This window comes from Calypte anna, chromosome Z (assembly GCF_003957555.1).
Source record: "Calypte anna isolate BGI_N300 chromosome Z, bCalAnn1_v1.p, whole genome shotgun sequence".
In the NCBI taxonomy this organism is placed as follows: Eukaryota; Metazoa; Chordata; class Aves; order Apodiformes; family Trochilidae; genus Calypte; species Calypte anna.
In genome coordinates, this window is record NC_044274.1 from 20626830 (window position 1) to 20652460 (window position 25631).

The 25631-nt window shown below is 41.6% G+C and overlaps 1 protein-coding gene across 2 annotated transcripts; it reads right to left on the bottom strand.

The window, feature by feature from the left end:
* Window positions 1-525: 525 nt before the first annotated feature.
* DEPDC1B (DEP domain containing 1B) lies at window positions 526-25264 on the bottom strand. Of its 2 annotated transcripts, XM_030467508.1 has the most exons (11): window positions 25217-25264; window positions 24347-24612; window positions 15376-15511; window positions 13212-13339; window positions 6364-6494; window positions 5318-5365; window positions 4719-4859; window positions 3481-3647; window positions 1838-2014; window positions 1008-1193; window positions 526-687 (listed from the first exon to the last, which is right to left on the bottom strand). In XM_030467508.1, the coding sequence occupies exons 1-11, from the start codon at window positions 25262-25264 to the stop codon at window positions 526-528; spliced, it is 1590 nt and encodes a 529-aa protein (XP_030323368.1). The 2 variants fall into 2 exon arrangements, with proteins under 2 accessions (XP_030323368.1, XP_030323369.1); XM_030467509.1 differs by lacking the exon at window positions 1008-1193.
* Between the last annotated feature and the right edge of the window lie 367 nt (window positions 25265-25631).

Genomic DNA, 25631 nt, shown 5'->3' on the forward strand with positions numbered 1-25631 from the left:
AATGAGGTTTACAGTTTTTCAAACTACGCCAAACATATCAAGAACACTGAAGTGTACGGCCACAAAACAAATTCCAGTGCTTCACACTTAATCAGCCATGTACAGGAAATTAATTTCTTAAGCTATATGGGAACAAAAACAGCCTAGGTTTATGCAGTAGAGACTAATTGCTCCTGACTGTTAACACACAACACATTACACAAATATATTTAGACCTTGAAATGATGACCAAATCAAACTACAGTAAATGTATCACCCATGTAGATTAATCCCCCTGGGCTTATGGGGTTTTTTGTATTGTTTTTTTTTAGTAAAAGACATTAAAAAAAAAATTATTTACAAAAATAATGGTAGTGACTCACATTTCTACCACCGTAATACTTTCCTTTTCTTTTGACCTTTTCTACTATCTTGGCAATATCCCCAGTAGTTTCTTGAGTAATTACATGTTGCTCAGACTTTTTTGCATAAGATCCACTGATAATATGCTCTGTTTCAGTTCACTGATACATTTCAAACCAAAATTTACATCTGAAAGCTTTTTGTTCTGTGAAATGGTTGAAAAGGCTTTTTTAAGGCCCACATCAGCACTGGTGGTTTCTGTTTATTTTTTTCAGGAAGTAGTACTGCTTCAGTTTCAGGGGTTGGAAATCGTACTCTGTACACTTCAGGGTAAGATTTCTGAAACTAGAAAAATACATAAATTTAAGTGAAGAATTCACTCAAACTTGTAATATAAAAAACTGTTGAAGTGCAACCCTTGCCATTAGAGAAGGAAGATGATTATTTCTCTAATGGACTTTCTACAGCTTTATATAGACAATCAAGTGATATTTTCTAATGTGGCTTGATTCATCACAGTATTCCTATTCTAAATGATTAAAAACTTAGAAATCCCCAGGAGTACCTACAATTTTAAACAACGTTATTTGTCTAGAGGACTACATGTCTAAGACTTGATAAAGCTTTAAGTTAAAATTAAAAACTATTGAGGAATATTTATTTACTTGCTTGAGCTGCTTCTCCTTATCTCTCACAGATATTTCTTTATTCATTGCAATTTCCTCTAATAAAGCTGCTAATGGTTCTTGAGAGCCAGTTGCCCTTTGGTATTCAAATTCCTCTGCAGTGATTTGGTGACAAAATGATGGAGGAGTAAAAGTTGCGTCAGTATTAGCTCCAGCATATTTTATCTGAATAAACATTGAAAAAAAAAAGCAACTATGCTTTCTGCAGTAGATTTGGAAAAAACAGATTAATCAAATTGACCACCTAAAGTAATTCAGCAGAGAAGCTATGGAATAAAAAAGAAAATTCTACTTCCTATTTTATGTACTAATTACGTGAGCTCAAGAAAGTAAAAACACATGATGCAAAGAAAGTATGTGTAACTCTTGGAAGAAGTTAAGATATTTTCCAGTAGAAATTAAAGAAGGAAAAATTAAAAATAAGCTTTAGACAAAACAATATGGTATGAGGAAGCAGAAAAAAAGAGTTATGAAGAAGCTGAGCAAGTAAGGATTGTTTTAAAATAAACGCAGAACATTAATGGAAACACTTTTTAGCCATTTAGTTTTTCCTTACTACCACATAGTTTGCCCATTTCATAGAGAAGACAGTGCTGACCCAAGGAAAATCATATTTTAATGTCCTTGTCTCTCACTGTTTAGTTTCCTTTAGGTACAGATTTATAGTAATATCAGCAGTCAGAATTAATTAGCTCTTCTTAAGCTAATCGTCAGGACAAAGTCTTTAAAAACTCATGCTCTCTAGAGCAGAAAAGATAAATTTGGTCTAGAAACACAGGCATAGGAAGCTTTTTCCACGTGATACCTACCTGGACTCTCTGGAGATGTGCAACATGTTCCTCTATAGAAGATTTTAAAGCAGAAGGAACACTTAAGATCTCTTGATAGTTGTCCATGAGAAACACTACTAGTTTGGCAGCAAGCAGTTCATCCAGGTCCACTTCATCCTTTGAGCAGAGAATACAACGAGAAAATGCCTGAACCACCTGAGAAAAACCAAAAACATTATTATTCTGTATTTTTCTGTTCAGCAGAGCAACGTGGGGAATGGGACTATATTTAAAAAGTGATTTTTTTAGATAAGATTTTAACAGCAGAGTATTTACTGTACTTCCAACACATAGATACTTTCTTAAAAAGAGTATCATGTACAGCAATATTATCTGAGTAAATTGAAGATGACTCTTGCCTTATACATATAATCTAACCCAGACTTTAGGCTTAAAATGGCTGAATCCCATTTTATTTGCAAGACTGTTAAATAGCCACTTCACATATCTTTTCCAGATCAACAGGGCACAAATATTTCAAAGATTTAAAAAATAATACAGAGAACTAATAGAAGCTAAGCTCCAGAGGGAAAACTTCTTACCATTACTTTGAAATCATCAAATCAGTTTCCAGATCCAGCTCACTTCATGTAGTCCCATGCTCAAGCCCTTAGTTGCAAGGCTTCTGTCTGTGCACTAGTTACTTTTAACATTAAAGCTCAGCAACCAATCAAGGTTTTCTGTCATGTACAATAGACTACACTGCTGAATTAAAACTTAGTACAAAATACTTGGACAATAAAGAACTTGCTTCTAAAAATAACATTTTGATTAAAATACTTATGTTATAATTTAAGACCATTTACAGGTAATTAAATTATAACCATGGCAGTAAACAATTTCATTATTTTACTCTAATACTGTTCATAGTTAATTAAAAACTTAATTGCTATGGAGAAAATTTACATATATTAATGCTACTATAAGATTTCTATGGAGTGGCTCTACAGCTGAGTTTTCTGTTGCCCTTTTTGCAAAAAAAATTGAAAATTATCTATAAGAACATATTTTTTCACATTGGAACCCATAAGTGTTAAGCCTAGTAACTTTGCAATAATATGCCATTAAAAACACCAGCTGTAGCTCTACAAGTAGCACTGTATAGAATGCACATGATTAAGAAGCAGTGTTTTCAATATCATTGTATCTTTTAATATCTAGAAAATGTTTGTCAAAATTACTGAGATTTCCATACTTAAGAGATAAAAAGTAGTTCTGAAATAAACTGGTAGGATTTTTCTAGATGTCTGAAGACAGATACATCAAAACATTCAGCTACATATTTCTAACTATAATTGAAACAGGTAGTCTCTCTCACACTGTCTGCAGTGATAAAGAAAACTGGGACCTCATCTAATGGATTTTTTTCTACTGCATTGTGAAATTAATGTTTTCACTCTGAAAGGTAAGGAAACCTCCAATTTCTAAGAAAGTTATTCATATAATCACACCACACCAAGAAAACACTATTTCTTAAGATTCAGAGTAGTTTTCAACGTATGTAGAACAAACTGTTCTTCAAACGAGAGATCTGTATTTTGTATAGACTCTCCCATAAAAGTCTTTTATTGTTGCTGGTCCAAAAGCCTTGCTTAGACCTTTTGCTTTTACAGTATACATACCAATGTTCTTGTCCTCACTGATTCAGAAAGAGGTGGTAAATCCTTATTAAAGCTAATTCTTGACATCATCCTCACCAACAGCTGCAGTCTTTTCCGATTTTCTGGTGGCAGCATGAGACAAGATATTTGAAGAGCTTCTATAGCCTTACTGTGTTTTTGCAGCAGACCTGGTTTTATAGAGATCACGACATTGGACAATATTTCTCAATTACATATTTCTATAGCATTTCACATTTCTAAATCTGCCTCCCCAAATTTCATTCTTACTCCTTCAAGACTGCCTTAGAACTCCATTCCCCAAAGGGTTTAGGAAGATATCCCTAGAACTGGACTCACTTCCCACTGGGCATCTTGCTTAAGTAGTTACTAGATATCCTCCCAATGCATTGGGGGATATTAATAACTATAACCAACAACTCTATATATAAGATATAAGTAGATGTGAAAAACAACATTTTCATTCATCCTTTGCTCTTTTATAACCCTTAGCTCTAAACACAATTGAGATGTTGTCATTCAGTTTAATTGCATCTATGTATGTATACATAGATGTATGCAGAGATGTAGCAGACACATAAAAAAACATTAAGTCTGGGGCAAGAGCCAGAGGGAATCTAAACAAAACACATGCTTGTGCATCAGTGACAGCCATTACAATACTGACATGTCCCTCACACCTGTTAAAAGTTAAATCTATGACTAATTCTACCTACAAAGTCCTGAGAAAACATAGAATATGACCCCAGCAGAGACATTTGAAAACTATGTAAGTACAGTAGAATCTGACAATAATTTAGACTATAAAGTCTCACCACCAAATTGGCACTCTTTTGGGCTTCTAAGGCACAGTGAAGGAATTATCTACTAGATCTTTGCATAAATAGCACCGTAATCAATACAAAACACAAGTCAGGAGAAAAATATCTGCATGACTTAAGTTTAGTTGTAATTCCTCTTCAAGAAGGAGGATAAAGATTTCTATTTTTTTTCCCATGGGATTATAGAGGTTGGAAGAGATCTCTGGAGGTTATCGAGATCACTGTTTCTGCTTAAAGCAGGGCATTTTTCAGCAAGATGCCCAGGACTGTGCCCAGTGAGGTTATGAATACCTCCAAGGATGGAGATTCTACAGCCTCTCTGGACCAATCTCTTACAGTGTTTGGCCACCTTACAATTAAAAAAGGTATTTTCCTATGTATAAATGAAATTCATATATTTCATTACTCTAAACTACTTACCTAACACACTAACAAAAACATCAAAAAAATTAAATGTGAGAAGAGGTTCTTTCATCTGGCCAAAGTAATCCACTATAGTTTTAAAGACATCTCTTTCAAATCCTGAGTAGGTAGGCTGCTTCAGCTCTGAGCAGCTGGGCCCTAAAAATAAATTTTAAAAGAAAATTAATTTGCAGCTGCTATCCAGATCACTGTTTTCTACTCTAGTCAGTAAAGATGCAGCTTCAAGTAGGAAAAAAAAACAACCATAAAAACCTGACAAAATACAAAACTTACAATAATTCTTTAAAATATAAGTGAAATTGTATTGATCCACTGAATTCTCCTATTTCCAATAGGTCTACTGAAAACACATAAAAATACATCAAAAAACCCCACATAAAAATACATCAAATAGTTAAACCTTTATGTGTTTTCATTGAAACAAGCTACACTGGCACAAGAACATATGCTATCTGATTCCCAGCTTTGTTTAAAGCAATGAGCAGAAAAATTACTGTGAATGAAAAAAGATTTGATGAAGCAGTAAAGGCATAATCAGTTCAGCCTGATTTTCACAGGACTGGTTTTTGTGGTTACCCCCTCCTGATTTTACTTACAATTTGCTAGACATTTCATTGCTGATAACACCCAGTAAGGAAGATCCTCTGCATATGGGAGAAACAAACAAAAATTAAAAGGAAAAAAAAAAAAAGAGTAAAATATCAAACTGTAAAATAAAAGTGAAGCTGAAAAATCTTCAAGTTGTTTCTGCTAATTGCAAAGGCAGGGTAAACCTTTATGTAGGATCTGACTTGAATTTCATCTGTACTTTATTAATTCGAGTACTCAATATCAACCAGTTATGCCTATTGCTCTTACAACACAATAAGCAAAATGGATCACATTGAAATTCCTTAATCTGCCCTGCAAAAATAAGCTAAACTAGTTCAAGCTACATGTTCACTAGTACATTGTAGTGAAGTGTTTACATTGCACTGAAGATGATGAAAACCATTCACATATTCAGTTCTGTCCTTTCTGAAAGGCAGAAATTAATGTCTCGAGGTGCTCTAATTGTCTTCAAAATGAGTACGTGTATGCTCTGGAAGAAGTTGGATTTACAAACCAAATCAGGTTTCTATCTCATTTTTCACTTCTCTACAAATCTTCTGAAAAACATGGTGGCAGTAATATTGCAAGTGATCATTTCACAGTAGGAAAGATAACATAATTTCAAAACACATTGGCTTAAAACTTAAAAAGGAAAAATTCTGGAGTTCTCTGTGGACATTTTGATCCTTTCTTGTTTTTAATACACAGTTCTCTCACGTATACAGTTCAGTTCAGGCAGTTAAGAGCTGGGCTGACAAAGCCTGCTTGGATTGAATAATATTCTTATTTTAATAAATGAAAAGCTACTGCTCTTTCACCTTCATCTTTCAACCCTGTTAAAGCAGAAACATGTTTAAGAGCACAAGTATGGAGTAAACGTTACTCACTATTGGGATGTCAGAGGACTAGCATACTTTTATAAAACTCTAGTATAGATGTGGTCATGAAAGTATAAAGATTGTACATGTTAGTATAGACTACATTTATGACTTTTTTATATATACTAGTAAACTATATGTTAGACTTGAGTGAAAGTTTCTAAAATACTCACTTGATTTGTCTTCTAAAGTGACGATGCCTTGTTTATTGACATTGTATGCATTTTGGACTATATGCTTGGAAATCACAAGCTTTGTGTCTAACACTTCATCTAGAGAATCCAAACCCAAAACCTTTTGCAATCTGTAAAAATACATTAAATTCATATATCATGTAATCTGAAAAAAGGCAAACATGTTTTATTAGAATAGATAAGACTCTGAAAAAGAGACCTCCCCATTTTATAGAATATCTCAAGTTGGAAAGGAGCCATGAAGATCATCAAGTCCAACTCACTGCTCCTTGCTGGACTACCTAAAATTAAACTGTAAGACCCATGAGCATTGTCCAGACACTCCTTGAACTCTGACAGGTTTTGGTGCCATGACCACTTCGCTGGGGATCCTGTTTCAATGAGCAACCACTGAAGAACCTTCCCCTAATGCCAAATCTGAACTGCCCCTGATACAGCTTTAGTCCATTTCTTCATGTCCGATCACTGGTCACCAGAGAGAGATTAGTACCTCTCCCTTCACTGCCTCCCCTTTGAGCTAGACCTGTCAGTCAATTGCCCACTCAACATAATATGGACTTGTTTAGCTGTGCACTGGACACTGTCCTGAAAGATACTGTAATGTAAAGTATCGAAAGCTTTGCTAAAATCCAGACCCACCACATCTACTGGCTTCTCTTGGTCAACTAGATGAGTGACCCTGTCATAAAAGAATATTATGTTGATTAAGCAGGACTTTCCCCCTGTGAACCTGTGCTGGCTATGACCAGTTACATCATCATTTCCCAAGTGCTTTTTAGCAACTCACAGAATCATAGAATGGTTTGGATTGGAACATACATTAAAGATTATCTTGTTCCACCCACTCTGCCATGGGCAAGGACATCTCCACTAGACCAGATGGTTCAAATAACCTTTTCCATCATTTTACCAGGTACTGACCTGTGACTGACAGGCTTGTAATTCCCAGAGTCTTCCTTCCTAAACTTCTTGAAAACTGGGACAATGTTTGCCAGCTTCCAGTCAAATGAGATCTCTCAAGACTCTGAAAATAATTGAAATATAATGGGAGAGTGGTCCTACCCATTACATCACCCCACTCTTCCAGTGTCTTGGGATGAATCCCAGCAGGCCTCATAGACTTATGCACATCTAGCCGGAGCTGCTAGTCTCAAGCAAGTTCATGGTCAGATGAGAGATCATTTTCCCACCAGCCAGTCTTCACACACAGAGCTCAACAGTTCCTAGGGCCCATTATCAGTATTAAAGATAAAAGCAAAGAAGATATTAAACACCCCTGCTTTGTCTACATCCCTATTTACGAAGTGACAGACTTCATCAAGCAGTGGACCAATGTTGTCTCTGATTCTCCTTTTGGCATTAGCATATTTTAAAAAGCATTTTCTGATGTCCTTCACAATCTTAGCAACGTTGAACACTACTTAAGCTTTGCCTCCAAGACTTCTCTCTACAGTGGCAAACAGCATCTCTGTAGTCCTCCTATGCCTCCTGGGTTTTTTTTCGATGTCCATACACTAATTTTCTGCCTAAGTCCTAGAAGAGGAACCCTACTCAGCGAAGCCAGCTTTCTACTCAGCTAGCTTGACTTACAGCACTTCAGAATTGCCTACTCCCAGGCTCTTAAGAGATGGCTTTTAAAAAGGACGAGCATTCATGGAACCAAATACCTTAAAAAGGAGATTTCCCAGGAAAAACCTTGCAGTTTTTCCTATTACCAACCATTTGAAACTCCACAACTTCAAAGTGACTAAGACAGCCACCAATCAGCACCTAACTCACGCGTTCCTCTCTGTTTACAAACAAAAATAATCTAGGAGGACCACCTCTTCTTGTCAGCAACTTTAGTGCCTGCACAAATTATCTTCAATATGCTTCAAAAATTTCCTATTTGTGTCTGCTGTATGACATTCCCATATGATGCCTAGGAAGTTCAAATTACCCATTAAGGGCAAGGGAATCTAGAGACATTCCTGAATCCCTTTTAGAATTACTCCCAGCTCAAGTGCATCTACATGAACACATACAGTGTAGGCAACAAACAGGAGAATCTGGAAGCCATTGTGTGGCAGGACAGCTGTCGCATAGTCACTACCACAGAAACATGGTGGGATGACTGTCATGACTGGTACAGTGAAACGGATGGCTATAAGCTCTTCAGAAAGGATAGACAGGGAAGGAGAGGCAGTTAGATGGCTCCATGTTAGGGAGTGTTTCAGTTATATAGAGCTTGATGATGGTGATGATGAGGTTGCGTGTTTATGGGTAAGGGTGAGTGAGAAGACAAATAAGGAGGATATCCTGTTGGTTGTCTGTTACAGATCACACAACCACAATGAAGAGGCAGATGAAGCATTCTACAAGCAGCTGGCAGAGGTCCCACAATTGCTAGCCCTTGTTCTGCTGGGGGAATTTCCACATACCAGACAGCTGCTGGAAATATAACATAGCGGAGAGGAGACGGACTAGGAGGTTCCTAGAGTGTATGGAACAGAATTTCCTGATACCACTGGTGTGCCTACCAGAGAAGATGCCTCACTAGATCTGCTGTTCACAAACAGGGTAGCATTGGTGGGACATGTGGTGGTCAGAGGCCGTCTTAGGCTTAGCAACCACAGAATGGTTAGGATCTCAATCCTTAGTGAAGTTAGGACTGGAGTTAGAAAAACCTCCACCGTGGACTGACTTCCAGAGGACAGACTTTGCCCTGTTAAGGACACTGGTTAATAAAGCTTCTTGGGACACAGTCCTGAAGGACAAAGGCGCCCAGGAAGGCTGGACCCTCTTTAAGAAGGAAATCTTAAAAGAGCAGGAACATGCTATCCCTATGTGCTCTAAGACAAAATGACAGGGAAGAGAAGTGGCCTGGCTGAACAGAAGCTTTTGCTGGAGCCCAGGGAAAAAAAAAGGAGAGTCTACCTCTTTTGGAAGAAGGGGCAGGCATCTCAGGATCAGTACAAGAATTTCATTAGATCATATGGAGAAAAAATCAGGTAGGCAAAAGCCTAGCTGGAGATCAATCTGGCTACTGTCATAAGGGACAATGAAAAAGGTTTTTACAAATACATAAAGTACAAAAAGAATGCCAGGGAGAATTGCCATCCTTGATTGGATGCAGAGGGTTACATTACAGCCAAGGATGAGGAAAAGGCTGAGATACTTACTGTCTTCTTTGCCTTCACAGCTATTGGTCAGACCCCCTACCCTTATTCAGCCCCTTGAGCTGCAGAATAAGGACTGAGAGCAGTACAACCCCCCATAGCCCAGGAGGAAGCAGTTAACAATCTACTACAGTGCCTGGATGACACAAGTCTATGGGGCCAGACAGGATCCACCCAAGAGTAATTAGGGAGCTGGCAGAGGACCTCACCAACCCTCTCTCAATCACTTATCAACAGTCTTGGTTCACAAGAGAGGCCCTAGATTATTGGAGGCTTACCAGTGTTATGCCCATCTACAAGAATAGCTGGAAAGAGGATCCAAGGAACTACTGCCCTGTCAGGCTGATCTCAGTGCCAGGAGGTTCATCTAGACTGCACTCACACAGCAAGTGCATGACAGCCATCAGGCACAGTTATCATGGGTTCAGGGAAGGCAGGTTCTGATTCACCAACCTGATCTTGCCCACCAGCGAATGATGGAAAGGCTGTGGTTGTTCTCTGCCTGGAGTTTAGTAAAGCCTTCAATGCCATCTCTCATAGCATTCTCCTCGAGAATGCTGGCAGCTCATGGCATAGACAGGTATAGTCTTCACTGGGTGAAAAAATGATTTATGACTGGGCCCAGAGATGGAGTCAATGGAGTTAAATCCAATTGACAGTCAGTCTCCCAGGGCTCAGTTTTGAGGCCAGTCTTGTTCAATATCTTCATCACTGATATAGGTGAGGGGGGATTGAATGCTTCCTCAAACACTTTGCAGACTACACCAAACTGGGTGAGAGTGTTGATCTGCCCAAGGGTAGGAAGGCTCTGCAAAGACATCTGGACAGGCTAGACCAGTGAGCCAAAGTCAATTAGATGAGGTTTAACATGGCCAAGTGCTGGATCCTACATTTCATTGGCAACAGCATCAGACAATGCTACTGGCATGGAAGGAAGAATGGCTGGAAAACTGCTTGGCAGAAAAGGAACTGAGAGTGTTGGTCTACACCCATCTGAATATGAGGCAGCTATATGCCCAGATGGCCAAGAAGACCAGCAGCATCCTAGCTTGTATTAGGAACAGCATGGCCAGCAGGGATAAGGAAGTGATTGTGTCCCTGTACTCCATAAAGCTGAAAATTCAAGTACTGTGCTCAGTACTGGGCCGCTCACTAAAAGACATTTTGCTGCTGGGGTGAGTTCAGAGAAGGGCAACCAAGCTGGTGAAGGGTCTGGAAAAGAAGCCCTGTGAGGAGAGGCTGAGGGAATTTGGAATGTTTAGTTTGGAAAAGAGAAGGCTGAGAGGAGACCTTATTGCTCACTTATAGCTACCTGAAAGCAGGTTGTAAAGAGGTGGGTGCTGTCCCCCAAGTAAGTGATGTTAGAACTAGAGGAAAGAGCCTAAAGTTTCACCAGGGAAGGTTTAGACCAGATTTGAGGGGGAATTTCTTTAATGAAAGAGTAGTTAGGCTCTGGAATGGGCTGCCCAGGGTGGTGGTGGAGTCACCATCCCTGGAGAGATTAAAAAAACGTGTAGATAAAGCACTTCAGAAAATGCTCTAGTGGGATGGTGGGGGGTTTTGTCCTGGCTGGGTGGTCAGTAGCCAACTCTCACAATATCTGCTTTATTTGCTATCCCCTTCATTCTTACCAAGACACTTTTAACTGTGCTGTCATCAACTGCAAGCACTAAACAATCCCACTCCTCCCTTGTATACAGCACCACCACCTCACCTTGCCTGCTCTGCCTATACCTCTGGAAGAGTTCTTAACAATTCATAATGGTACCCGAGTCACAGAATTGATCCCAGGAGGCTTCTCTTACATCAGTGATGTTCTAGCTCTGGGACTGGGCCAAAGTTCCCAACTCATCTTGCTTATTCCTCAGACTGTACACATTACTAAAAAGGCATTTCAAATGTGCTTCAGTGTACTCAGCACATTGTGGAGCAGACTGAAGGACCCCACAAGCACTGTATTCTTCAAATATTGGCATGTTACCCCCAGGCTTTTCTGCAGCAAGTCTAGTTTTATGCCTTTCTCCCTTCTGCAGCAAGCCTAGTTTTATGCCTTTCTCCCTTCAACTCTTTAAACCTCTTTCAAGAAGCCCTGCTGACTCCTGCACAAAGATCCTTTTCCCTCTGAGATGGTTGTACCTCATCAGTCATCACCAGGTCTAGTGTTGTAAAGATGGACCCACCATCAAAAACCCCAAAATTCTGATGACACCAGCCTCACAGCTAGGTGTTGATCTTCTGAGTCTTCCTGTTTCTTCTTTCATCATTTCCTGCAATTGGACAGGTACAAGAGAACACTACTTGTGCTCCTGATCTCTTAAACAGTCATCCCAAGGCTCTAAAATCTTGCCTTATTGCTCTTGGACTTACTGCAATTTTATTGCTGCCTACACGAAAAGAAATCCATAATGGATGATAATCCAAGAGTCATATCAAGGCAGGAAGGTTTCTATTGATATCTTTAATCCAGGCCCCATGGAGGCAAGAGACTTCTCTAAATGGGTCCTATCTGCATATAGGGCCTTCAGCTTCCCTCAGGAAAGTTTCCTATGACAACAAAGCACCTCTTTCTTTATGGAAGTGGTTTTGATTGAGAATGTAGGTCAACTTAGCCTTGATGACACCTCCAAACTGAACAGAGAATTGTTCTTGTCATTGCTTGGTTCCCTTTGCAAAGCCTTGTATCTGTTATGCAAGACCACCTGGGAAGCTGCAGTAGCCATGGATGAGATGCTTTTCTTGTGCCATGCAGGAACTTCTTGCCATTCACCACTAGCCCTCAAGTCACCACAGTCAGCCATGTGGGGAGAGGACAGGGGAATCCTGCATGTGATCTGCCTGCCTGACAGGCCTGTCCCATGGAAGACAGGGTTGTGATTGCAGCACGCTCTCTCTCTCTCTCTCTCTCTCCCTCTCCCTCTCTCTCTCCCTCTGACTCCCTGACACTTTCCAAGCTACTCAGTTCCTCCCAGAGATCTGTCACTAAGCAGAAAAGTTCCTCCACCAAGACCTCTGCTCCCCAGAGGTTTCCCATACTACAAATCATGCCAGTACATGAGCTGCCCACGTCAGCATCAAGTGTATTACATACAGGCAACGTGCCAGTTTTAGATAAAAGTGAACAATAGTAAGGCCTCAACTGGGCAGTAAAAATAGCTGATGTTTTACACTTGGGTTTTTTTCCTCCTTCATAAATAGTCTAAAGCAATGACTAACTTGGCACAGGACAGTTCCTCCAGAAACTGTAAATATCTGAATCTCAAAGCCTTCTGTACTCAATCAGCTTTTCTTTTCCCCATCTCATATGAGGACTGTACTTGCCACTGAAAGTTTTCATGATACTGTACTTCTACAGAACTGCTTCTATTTTGTAGCAACAAGGAAAAAAAAAAAGAAAGACTGAGGAGAGAAGTGATTAAATAAGGCGAAGTTCACACAACTAAAGGACTTGCATAATACATCAGGAAAAAGAAAAGTCAAAAGGCATTAAGCACATAAAGTTTCTTTGCATACTTTATTTGCTGAACTTGCTGGTGAAGTAACAAGCTGTATAGCTATTCTAGCCATTATGATGGCTTTGTTGGCAGTGATGAAAGGTGAGTGGGTGAAATTACAAGCATTACCAGAGAAGAATATTACATACTAAACAGCAAATGACTCAAATATACTCACCGTGACAAACTCATGGATTTCCATATCTCTTCTATACTTGTTTGTGTTAGTTCTTTGCAGAACACAAGTTTGCATGCTGGTACTTCCCCTATAGCTATACTGTGACGCTTAAACCATGACTCATAGTTCTGAAAGCAGAAAAAAATTCTCATTAACAAGTGTCTTTTCAAGAAATACAGTATAATGCATTTATAGTACAGAATACTTCCTCTAACAAGTATTTTAACCATTCCTAAACTCCAATGGAGTGTCCAGGATGCAAGTGAATCTTTAGGTTTCACAGATGTGCATCATCTTTTCTCAGTTACATAACTTGCCCAAAGGTGAACAATTATGTCAGAACAGTCATTAAAACTCAGGAGTCAATTGCCTCTGCTCCCGAGTTCAATCTTCTCCATGACTAAAATCAGCTGAACCCAACTTCTTTCAACCATTACTCTAAGATGAAACACTGCTTATGGAAAAACTATTACATAATTATTAGGTGAGGTACCAAAATCATCGTATAGTGATCACAACTAAACATTAAAAAACTAAAAGCAAATAGCTACAGCTAAAGACATCTATCTTATCTATTCCACCTTTTAAATAAAGTAAAACAGAGATAGCGAAAGCCTACTATCTTCTACTCAACCTTCACCTCTTACCAAACAAGTAATCTTTCCCAGTTCTTTGATTTACATCACAAAGCAGTGCAAAAGCACATTAACAGTATTCCTTGTGATGACAACCAAACCACAGATGCACTTCAGGAATGCACTTAAGCACTGCTAATCCATCATTCCATGACATTAGAGCTAGTCTGAAACAAATAGTGCCCTATGAAATGAGTATCCGGTCTTCAGCATCAGTATTTCACTACACATACCCATCAATCCACACATAGTCACTAAGTGCTCTAACTGATGCTGGAGCAATTTAAGATGACACCACTTTCAGCCACATACCTACTTCACTCTTCCAGAGGAAGCTACACCTTTCTACAAAAGAGCCAGCAGAAATAATCTTTCTCAAGTGCCTCAGTTACTTCAACATACAGTTGCCTGTATTAAAAACTGACAATGAGAAATTTTGAGCTATGCCAGACAGCACACTTTACATCTGAGTGAGATGTATAAAGGCAGTTTTTTGTTAGCCTTTATCAGGATAGGATGCTTGGATGGAAATTTAGAGCCAAGAGTTGGAGGCTGTGACATATTAAAACTGCAGCAGATACTTGCTTAGTAACTAAAATACTCTCTTCTCTTTACTTAACTTTGGCACAATCTTTTTTTTATTTCCTCCCTCTTTATCTCCTACCTGCTATTAAAACTCTAGGGACCATGATTTTGCCTCCTCAGAAACCTGTTGTATACAAAAGGTGCACTCAGTCTGTCCATAAATAATTGAATTACAAATACAGAATAACTATTTATTCAGGGCCTCTAGCTGTCAAGCAAAATCATAGGAGCTACTTTTCCAAAGAGACTACTAATCACTGAGAAATCCGAGGCTTCTGTTTGGCACTGATGAGCATTAATAAAAATGCCAAAATTAAAGTACCAAGACTTCAGGAATATGAGATCACTCACATAAACAAGATATACTAGAGTTGATACAATTTTGGGTTACTAACAAAAGCAACAGGTTTTTTTGACTTTACAAGGCTGGTTCAACTCAAGTCTGAGGAAAGATGATTGTTCAAGCTCACAAAGGTAACAACAGAGCCAGGATCACTTCTACTTAGCCACAACATGTTCCTTATCTAAAGACATGGAATCACTAACAATCTCATAGGCTAGGAAATGGGTAGAGTACTACTGTACATATTCTGCTGAACCAAGTGTCTGAATATAAGTTACAGGATATGTGACAGTAAACTAACTATTTTGTCTTGTGGTATATTGAATGGTCTACTGGCACCTGAGTAAATTGGGATGCAAGCTAACTGGCAAATACAGCCATGCTGAACTCAAGACATTATAATCTGTAGCAGAAAGAATATTCAAAGGTAAAATCTTCAGCAAAACATTTAGAATAACTGTTAATTCACATATGGTTAAAATAAAAATATTTTTTATTTAATTTATAATCAAGTATTTTGTGCCACAACAAAGAAATCATGAGTTCAGTTTTGCTTTCCAAATATGGTAACCTCTGGAGAAATGAAAACTGGGTATCTTACCATTGCAACCAATTTCACTGGGATGTGATCCTGGGAAGTGCCAGCCTTTGGTTCATTCCAGTCTGGAAATTTGATTACTTCCTTTCCACATGAAGGTTTCTTTGGATATGGCTTCAGTGGTGAGGAAGGAGGAAATCTACAATTAGAGAATATTTTTTTAAATTCTGAACTCCACCCTATTCCATATTTACCAATGCAAAAACCGCAATAGCCTTTCACATGCAAAAATACAACATATGCCTTAGACATTCACAGTGTAAGTTAGTTGATGACTGGTGTTGAGTGACATGCAAAACATCCTAAGGTGTGGCAGCATATGTCAATCCAGAACAGTTCAACTCTTTAACAGCTCAGCCTTTGGTGAAATCCAGTAGCACAGTGCATCTCAAATAGCACCACCTGCCTATGCATAGACAACTGATTCAGATCTTTACTGGAAGATATCAAGTCTGCTGAAAAAGCTGCAGGCAGATCTTCTCCATGTCAAGTGCAATGTTAGCATACATCAAAATTATGTAACTAAGTCACATGACTAATGCTTGTATTTAGAGTTAATTTTCTGGGGTCTTTTTTCAGCTGGTCATGTAGGAAGCTCATTCACTTTTTAAGATATTTCAAGAAGTGCCTTAAAGAATTTACTATGAACAAATGCTAAACTGGGCCTTGCAGAAAGCAAGGAAAACACTATTCCAGATCACACTGAGCTCAGCCACATCTCCCCTGGACTGGAATTAAAGTCCTGCCAAATCAAAGTCAGAGCATGTACAAAGAAGTTAATGGCAGCACATCAGAAAAACTAATCAGTTTGACAGCAACATACCATTAGACTGGCACGGGTCAGATCTTGTTTACTAGTACTTCTAGATTTCAGATGCCAAGATGCCTGGTGATTCAAAAAATTGATTTAGCCTTACCCACTCTTTTTACCAGAATGTAAAAGACAGTTATGTCTGGGACTGTGCCCCATGAACTTTTGCACAGATGGGCACCCTGCATTTACATCCTGCTGGCAAGATTCTCATGCTCAAGAAATACTTGCATTTTCCCTAAAATTTTACCCCATCCTCTCAAGGCAGTTCCAAAGCTTAGTTATTAAATTACTTTTGCATTGCAGATCTATTAGTCCAGTAGTGTTATAATGCATGGGTTAAACACATTATGCTTTTGACCATGCACACTGAGCTCATTTGGTATATCCCACAATGATCTACAAAAGAATTTGTGCAACTCCAAGAGACTGCTTCCATTTGAGAAACCTTGCACAAATACTACACAATGTACTCTGTGTTTTAAAAGTAACCCACATTACATTGCAGATGTTCAGCTATTGAGTGCTCTCAACTATTTTTCCTCTATTTGTTATTAGAGTTTAATGTTAGAACATCCACAACCTTTTTTTTTTTCCCCTTGCCTTCCAGTATTCTCAGCTGTTCCATTTACCCTCTGGTTCTTCACAATTTTTAGCTTCGTGTCATTTGCTGACCTGATTTTCAACCACCCAGTAAATGAATGAGATGTTACAAGCAGAAAAAAGAGGAGCGTAACCTATTTGCTGTTCTTAGAAACCACACTAGTTCTCACCTTCAGATTTAATGCTTGTCTGCTACTCTCAGGCCAAACAGTATTTGGCAAAATCTCTCCTGCATACTTACTGGAGCAAGAGAAGACAACTACACTTACATGCAAAGGTAACGAACTAAACAACCGTGCACCACCATTTATAGTTACAGCAAATTAAGATGGGAATTTATAGAAAAGGTATGAAGCGTATTAAGATTTTCAGTCTAAGCACTGTCAGTGGAATTAAAAGTGACTTGTACAGCTGTATTTTCTTAAGAGCATTCACAAAGTAGCCTTACAAAAGTCCACCAGAGGGAGCTGCCAGGACATTAAAGGTATGAATAAAAGTGGCCTGGAAAAATGATATTTAGGTCCATAAATACCACAAAAGATTGTTTTAATACTTAAAGCCAAACATCAGAAAGGAGGGGGAAGACGAAGGGGGAGAGGAGGGGAGAGAGGAGGGGGAAGAAGAGGAGGGAGAAAAAGGGGGAGAAGAAGGGGAGAGAAGGGGAAGAAGAAGGGGAAGAAGAAGGGGAAGAAGAAGGGGAAGAAGAAGGGGAAGAAGAAGGGGAAGAAGAAGGGGAAGAAGAAGGGGAAGAAGCGAGGGGGAAGGTGAGAGGAAGAAGCGAGGAGGGAAAGGAGGGGGAAGGCAAGGGGGAAGGCGAGGGAAAAAAAAAAAAAAAAGCAGAAGTGATCCTTTATCCAAGAGAAGATCATTAGGAAGGGTGCTTAGAAAATGGAAACTGTTGAAAATGAGCTGTTTCACTCAATCATATTCCGCAGCCTGCAGATAGGGAAGTCATGTCTGAAAATACAAAGGAAAAAAGAACATGACAATTTGAATGTTTCACCATGCTGATGCAAAATAAACACAAACCAAAGAGATATAGCATAATATAAGCAGTTACAAGAATCTGTATTTGAACTTCATACAAAGAGTCAATGACCAGAAGGAAAGGAGACAAAGTACATAACAATTACTGCACCAATGAAAAAAAACTTATAATAGGCAGAGCAGGACTGGGCTAGGAGCATACCGGTCCATTAACATACCTACACCATGTGTTGTACCAGCACCAAACAGTCCTTTATATTTAAACTTCCCCAGGCAGAATTCAACATGTAAGCTCTTGTTTTTCATGCCTCTTTTCCAACCTGAACGAGTTGGCACCTAACTATCACAGCATTTCTACAGATTCGATAAGCAGATGGAGAGAGAAGAATTTAAGGACAGCAAAAGCATGGATTGAATTGTCAGCTTCATTTCCCAGTCTTCCACCTCATTTGCTCACGGACTGCAGCAACATATATTGTCCTGAGACGCTTAGAAACAGACTTTCTTGGGTGAGATTCTAAAAATATCTTTCAATTCAAGTTTTTGATACACTGGTTGTTTCAAATTTGGCATTGCCAAATTATAAAATTTAACATTTTCCTTGATTAATTGTTACATTGAATTTCCCTTTCTGGAGCTAAGTTTGTAGAGAACATTCATGGTTTTTATTACTCTACAACTAATTAGTTTTATTCCATTAAAATGGGTGGAAAGTGGTTTCCATTTTCACTTATTTGACAGCTAAACTGCAACAATCAGTGTAGTCTCCTTCAGAAGCCAGACTAAAAACCAGCTACTGCTTTTAATGAAAGACAGAATCATAGAATCATAGAATTGGACGGGTTGGAAGGGACCTCAGAGATCATCAAGTCCAACTCTTGATCCACTACCGCTGCAGTTACTAGATCATGGCACTGAGTGCCACATCCAGTCTCTTTTTAAAGATCTCCAGGGATGGAGAATCCACTACTTCCCAGGGCAGCCCATTCCAATGTCTGATCATCCTCTCTGTAAAGAAATTCTTTCTAATGTCCAACCTAAACCTCCCCTGGCACAACTTAAGACCGTGCCCTCTTCTCTTGCCGAGAGTTGCCTGGGAAAAGAGGCCAACCCCCACCTGGCTACAACCTCCTTTCAGGTAGTTGTTAGAGTGATGAGGTCTCCTCGGAGCCTTCTCTTCTCCAGGCTGAACAACCCCAGCTCTCTCAGCCTCTCCTCATAGGGTCTGTGCTCAAGTCCCTTCACCGGCCTAGTTGCCCTCCTTTGGACCCGCTCCAGCACCTCAATCTCCTTTCTGAACTGAGGGGCCCAGAACTGGACACAGTAGTCGAGGTGTGGCCTCACCAGCGCTGAGTACAGGGGCAGAAGCACTTCCTTGGACCTGCTGGCCATGCTGTACCTGATACAGGCCAGGATGCCATTGGCCTTCTTGGCTACCTGGGCACACTGTTGGCTCCTGTTCAGCTTCCTGTCAATCCAGACTCCCAGGTCTCTTTCTGCCTGGCTGCTCTCCAACCACTCTGTCCCCAGCCTGTAGCGCTGCATGGGGTTGTTGTGGCCAAAGTGCAGGACCTGGCCCTTGGCCTTGTTGAACCTCATCCCATTGGAGTCAGCCCAACTCTCCAGTCTGTCCAGGTCCCTCTGCAGAGCCCTCCTGCCTTCCAGCTGATCGACACTCCCCCCCAGCTTAGTGTCATCTGCGAATTTGCTGATGATGGACTCAATCCCCTCATCTAAATCATCAATAAAGATATTGAACAGAACTGGGCCCAACACTGATCCTTGGGGGACACCACTAGTGACCGGCCGCCAACTGGATGCAGCACCATTCAGCACCACTCTCTGGGCCCGGCCCTCCAGCCAGTTCCTAACCCAGCACAGGGTGCTCCTGTCCAAGCTATGGGCTGACAGCTTTTTCAGGAGTGTGCTGTGGGAAACAGTGTCAAACGCTTTGCTGAAGTCCAGGTAGACCACATCCACAGCCTTCCCCTCATCCACCAGTCGGGTCACCTGATCATAAAAGGAAATCAGGTTGGTCAGACAGGACCTGCCCTTCCTAAACCCGTGCTGGCTGGGTTTGATCCCTTGCCCATCCTGCAGGTGTTGTGTGATTACACTGAGGATGATCTGTTCCATAACCCTGCCAGGCACTGAGGTCAGGCTGACGGGCCTGTAGTTTTCTGGGTTCTCCTTCCAGCCCTTTTTGTGGATTGCTGTGACATTCGCCAACTTCCAATCATCTGGGATGTCCCCAGTGAGCCAGGACTGTTGGTAGATGATAGAGAGGGGCTTGGCAATACTGATCCCTGGGGGACACCACTAGTGCCTGGCCTCCAGATGTTTCAAAAATCATCGTCCCTTGTTCTCGTGGGTGACTTTAACCTGCCGGACATCTGCTGGGAACTCCACATAGCAGAGAGGAGGCAGTCTAGGAGATTCCTAGAGTACATAGAAGATAATTTCCTGCTGCAGCTGGTAAATGAGCCTACCAGGGATGGAGCTCCACTTGACCTTCTTTTCACAAACAGAGAGGGGCTGGTGAGAGATGTAGTGGTTGGTGGACGTCTGGGACTCAGCAATCATGAAATAATAGTTTTCAATACTCAGGGATACAAGGAGGGTTGTTAATAAAACTCCTACGTTGGACTTCTGGAGGGCAGATTTTGGCCTATTCAGAAGACTAGTCCAGAGTAAACCCTGGGAAACAGCCCTTGAAAACAAAGGGGTCCAGGAGGGATGGACGTACCTCAAGGAACAAGTTTTAAAAGCACAGGAGCAGGCTGTCCTAGTGTGCTGAAAGGCGAGCCGGTGGGGAAGACGACTGGTCTGGCTGAACAGGGAAACTTTGAAAGAAATTAGGGTTAAGAAGAGGACCTACTGATTATGGAAAAAAGGGCTAACTACTCAGGAGGAATTCAGGAATATAGTTAAGTCGTGTAGAAAGAAAATTAGAGAGAAAGGCACAACTTGAACTGAATCTCGCCACCTCTGTGAAGGATAAAAAAAAGTCCCTCTACAGATACATCAGTGGCAAAAGGAGGGGCAAGGAAAACATCCATTCTTTACTGGACATGGGTGGGAATATAGTTGTCAAAGACAAAGAAAAGGCTGAGGTATTTAACACCTTCTTTGCCTCAGTTTCAACAGTAAGACAGGTTATCCTGAGGACAGCTGGCTTCTGGAGCTTATAGAAGGTGACAAGAATCTAAACAGCCCCCCTGTAATCCAGAAGGAAACAGTCAATGACCTATTGAACTGCTTGGATCCCCACAAGTCTATGGGACCAGATGGGATCCACCCAAGGGTGATGAGAGAGCTGGCAGAAGAGCTTGCCAAGCCCCTCTCTATCATCTACCAACAGTCCTGGCTCACTGGGGACATCCCAGATGATTGGAAGTTGGCGAATGTCACAGCAATCCACAAAAAGGGCTGGAAGGAGAACCCAGAAAACTACAGGCCCGTCAGCCTGACCTCAGTGCCTGGCAGGGTCATGGAACAGATCATCCTCAGTGTAATCACACAACACCTGCAGGATGGGCAAGGGATCAAACCCAGCCAGCACGGGTTTAGGAAGGGCAGGTCCTGTCTGACCAACCTGATTTCCTTTTATGATCAGGTGACCCGACTGGTGGATGAGGGGAAGGCTGTGGATGTGGTCTACCTGGACTTCAGCAAAGCGTTTGACACTGTTTCCCACAGCACACTCCTGAAAAAGCTGTCAGCCCATAGCTTGGACAGGAGCACCCTGTGCTGGGTTAGGAACTGGCTGGAGGGCCGGGCCCAGAGAGTGGTGCTGAATGGTGCTGCATCCAGTTGGCAGCCGGTCACTAGTGGTGTCCCCCAAGGATCAGTGTTGGGCCCAGTTCTGTTCAATATCTTTATTGATGATTTAGATGAGGGGATTGAGTCCATCATCAGCAAATTCGCAGATGACACTAAGCTGGGGGGGAGTGTCGATCAGCTGGAAGGCAGGAGGGCTCTGCAGAGGGACCTGGACAGACTGGAGAGTTGGGCTGACTCCAATGGGATGAGGTTCAACAAGGCCAAGGGCCAGGTCCTGCACTTTGGCCACAACAACCCCATGCAGCGCTACAGGCTGGGGACAGAGTGGCTGGAGAGCAGCCAGGCAGAAAGGGACCTGGGAGTCTGGATTGACAGGAAGCTGAACAGGAGCCAACAGTGTGCCCAGGTAGCCAAGAAGGCCAATGGCATCCTGGCCTGTATCAGGTACAGCATGGCCAGCAGGTCCAAGGAAGTGCTTCTGCCCCTGTACTCAGCGCTGGTGAGGCCACACCTCGACTACTGTGTCCAGTTCTGGGCCCCCCAGTTCAGGAAGGATATTGAGGTCCTGGACCGGGTCCAAAGGGGGACAACCAGGCTGGTGAAGGGACTCAAGCACAGACCCTATGAGGAGAGGCTGAGGGAGCTGGAGTTGTTCAGCCTAAAGAAGAGGCGGCTCAGGGGAGACCTCATGACTCTCTACAACTACCTGAAAGTAGGTTGGAGCCAGGTGGGGGTTGGTCTCTTTTCCCAGGCAACTCTCAGCAAGACAAGAGGGCATGGTCTTAAGTTGTGCCAGGGGAAGTTTAGGTTGGATATTAGAAAGAATTTCTTTACGGAGAGAGTGATCAGGCATTGGAATGGGCTGCCCAGGGAAGTAGTGGGTTCTCTGTCCCGGGAGATATTTAAAAAGAGACTGGATGTGGCACTTAGTGTCATACTCTAGCAACCACAACGGTGGTTCAAGGGTTGGACTTGATGATCTCTGAGGTCCCTTCCAACCCAGCCAATTCTATGATTCTGTGATCTGCCAACTGCTTGTAGAATAATTCATCACCCTCATCCTCCTGATTGGGTGATCTGTAACAGAAGCCCACCAGGATATCGGCCTTGTTTGCCTTTCCCCTGATTCTGGCCCACAGGCACTCCACCTTATTATTACCAACTTCAACTTCTACAGAGTCAAGAGTTTCTCTAACATATAGGGCTACCCCTCCACCTCTCCTGCCCTGTCTGTCCCTTCTGAAGAGCCTGTAGCCACCCATGGCAGCACTCCAGTCATGGGAATACATAGAATAGAATACAATATCAAAACCCAAGTTGAACTGTGGTAATTTGTTACCAGAATCAAATACAAATCTAATCCAATCTAACTGGGTATCAACTGAACTTCAGTAGAACAAGTTTAACATAAACCATGGCTCTTTTATAAGGAAGTATCTTTACCCAAGTTTGCTTATGACAAAGTGAAAGAATTACATCATACATACCTCTTACTTCTAAAGTATTCAAAATTAATAAGTAAAATTAAGAGATTAATGAACCAGTGCACTTAACAGCATAGATGTTAGATTAGACAGCAAAAAAGCTGTCTATATGCAAAGTAATTAATATCATAAAACAAAACGAAAAATTTACTTCATCAATATCAAGTGGAATTTCAGTGTCACATGCATTTTCCCAAAGACATTTTAAAGAAATAATTTTTAAAATTATTACTTTAGTTATATAATAATAGACATAATAAGTAGAAATATCACATTGTTGTTGACCTTTTTCCTGATCCCTCTATGTAAAGATAGCTCTCATTTCCACAAAAGAAGACTCCCTTTTTTGTTAAAAAATCAATACTTAAGACAATGGTAATTTTTACACTATTTTTTTCACTGAGCAGTCATGCTTTGTGATGGCAAAATGTGAGAATCTTCAGCTTCTGAACACCCACACAAACCTTAACTGAGGCACAGTACCTCAAAGAACTCAGTTCAGTAATACTAAGATTTCATTACAAAGAAAATTCTTTCCCTCTGTATATAGAATCATAGAATCATAGAATTGGCTGGGTTGGAAGGGACCTCAGAGATCATCGAGTCCAACCCTTGAACCACCGTTGTGGTTGCTAGACCACGGCACTGAGTGCCACATCCAGTCTCTTTTTAAATAGCTCCAGGGATGGAGAATCCACTACTTCCCAGGGCAGCCCATTCCAATGCCAGATCACTCTCTCCGTATAAGCCATAACTTGAGATGCTAAACAAGGATTAAAAAGAAAGCATCCTTGAGGATAAGCAGGTAAAACCTTGTCTCTTTCAAGACAATCCCAATCTATAACCAAAGGAATATAGGAAAAAAAAATTACATGAGTAACTTTTACAATCAGAAGGCCTTTCTCTCAGGAGTGGAAACAGCATCCAAGGTATCCAGGGAGCTTGGGAAAAAGGACACCTCTACTTCAGTGCTCAATGGCATCTTCGTTCCATCAGTCTCTTCTTGATACACACTCTTCTGACACTGACAAACCTAATGTCCTATGTCCTTCAAAAATGTTTAAAACAAATAAGAAAAAAAAAAAAAAAAAAAAAAAAAAAAAGAAAACGCGAAGCTAAACATTGAATCATTAGTTGCTTAACAATTTAGAAAGTAAAGTCTTGAAAAGGAAAGAGGGAAAGACAAATTAACAACTTTTCAAAGGCATTTTACAAAAACATTGGTAAGACCAGTGCACAGGAGTTATCTCTCCCTGAATAATAAAAAAAACCCACAGTATTTTTCAGTCACCACATAGAGTTTTACCTATATAGGCGGCCATTGTCCTGAAAATCCTCTTTGCCCCATCTTCCTTTAATATCTTCAATAATATGATTTTTCAGGAACTTTCTAAGCAGCTTAACTGTTTGACTGCGAGTCACTTCTGGGCCAAAGTTTTGATTAGTGCCCAGAAGTGCATGTAAACAGTCCACTGCCTCCGAGGCTTTGAAGCAACGCTCATAGCTTTTGAAGCGCGACCGATGCTTCCGTAAAGGCATCCCAGCACGAAAAAGTTCTATTATCTCGTTCCACTAGGGAGGAAGAACAAAGCAAACCGTTATGGCAGCTCTTCTCCTAGAAGCCTTTTAGCTGTACAAAGGAAGATGAGCACGCAGATATACACTTTTTTTTTTTAATCATCTGCGTTTCTCAGCACATTGAAAGTTAAATTTATTTTTATACAGTTGAAATCTGAGAATAACCACGAGATTTAGGACGCTGAAATATCTAGAGTCCAGTACTATCTATGGCTCTACAGATAGAGCTCTGTTCTGCTCTTGCTTTTTAGCTTTACAGAAGGCTGGCCTAAACTCCGCCCTGTCGGGTACTGCCATACCCCTAGGCCCGTGAGCTACACAGGTCCATCCGGGTGCCAAACCCGGCCGGGTGACGACTGGGGACTAACTGGGACCGGCCCAGGGTACTCCCGGGATGCCGGCGCTCGATCGTCAGGCCGCAGAGGCTCAGCCAGCAGGGAAGGCCCAAGGGGGTAGAGGGTCAACCTCAAGGCAGCCGGCCGGTAGCCGGCAGACCCTAGAAAACCGCCGTAGGGTAAGGAGGCCCCGTGCGGAAAGGGTAAGACTAGAAAAGAGACAAAGGCGGAGACGGGGAACCCCAGCCCATAGGGCCACTCACCAGCCGGGTGGCACGGTAGGGCCCGGGGCCGACTAGCCTGGGCTCCATACTCTCCGTCTCCACGGAAACAGGCAGCCACACAGTCCGTGCCCGCCGACCGTTTGAATCGGAACCCGAGAGACGTTGGCTTCACCTATTGGGTGGCGGCGGAGGCACGTGATGGTCCAGCACGGCCCTTGATTGGCGTTGCTACTGACTGTCCCGCCTCGCCCCCACCCTCGTCCCGCCCCCGCCCCCGCCCTCGCCCTCCCCCTTACCAGGCCGGAGCGCCCTTGCCCGATGGGTAGAGTTGTAAATGGCGCCGCTGGAGGGTGGGGTGCGTGGGTGGGTGTACAATACTAGGCTGCCTGGGCTCGGGAGGCGCACCGGAAGAGAAGGTTAACTAGTCCAGAGCGAGAAAAGCAGGAATGTCTCC

Coding starts and splice junctions, on each gene's coding strand:
- DEPDC1B (XM_030467508.1), bottom strand. CDS start 25,264: ATGGAGCCCAGGCTAGTCGGCCCCGGGCCCTACCGTGCCACCCGGCTG. Junction 2,015..3,480: donor CAGTGAGGACAAGAACATTG/GTATGTATACTG, acceptor GGTTTTTCTCAG/GTGGTTCAGGCATTTTCTCG. Junction 688..1,007: donor AGGAGAAGCAGCTCAAGCAA/GTAAATAAATAT, acceptor GTATTTTTCTAG/TTTCAGAAATCTTACCCTGA.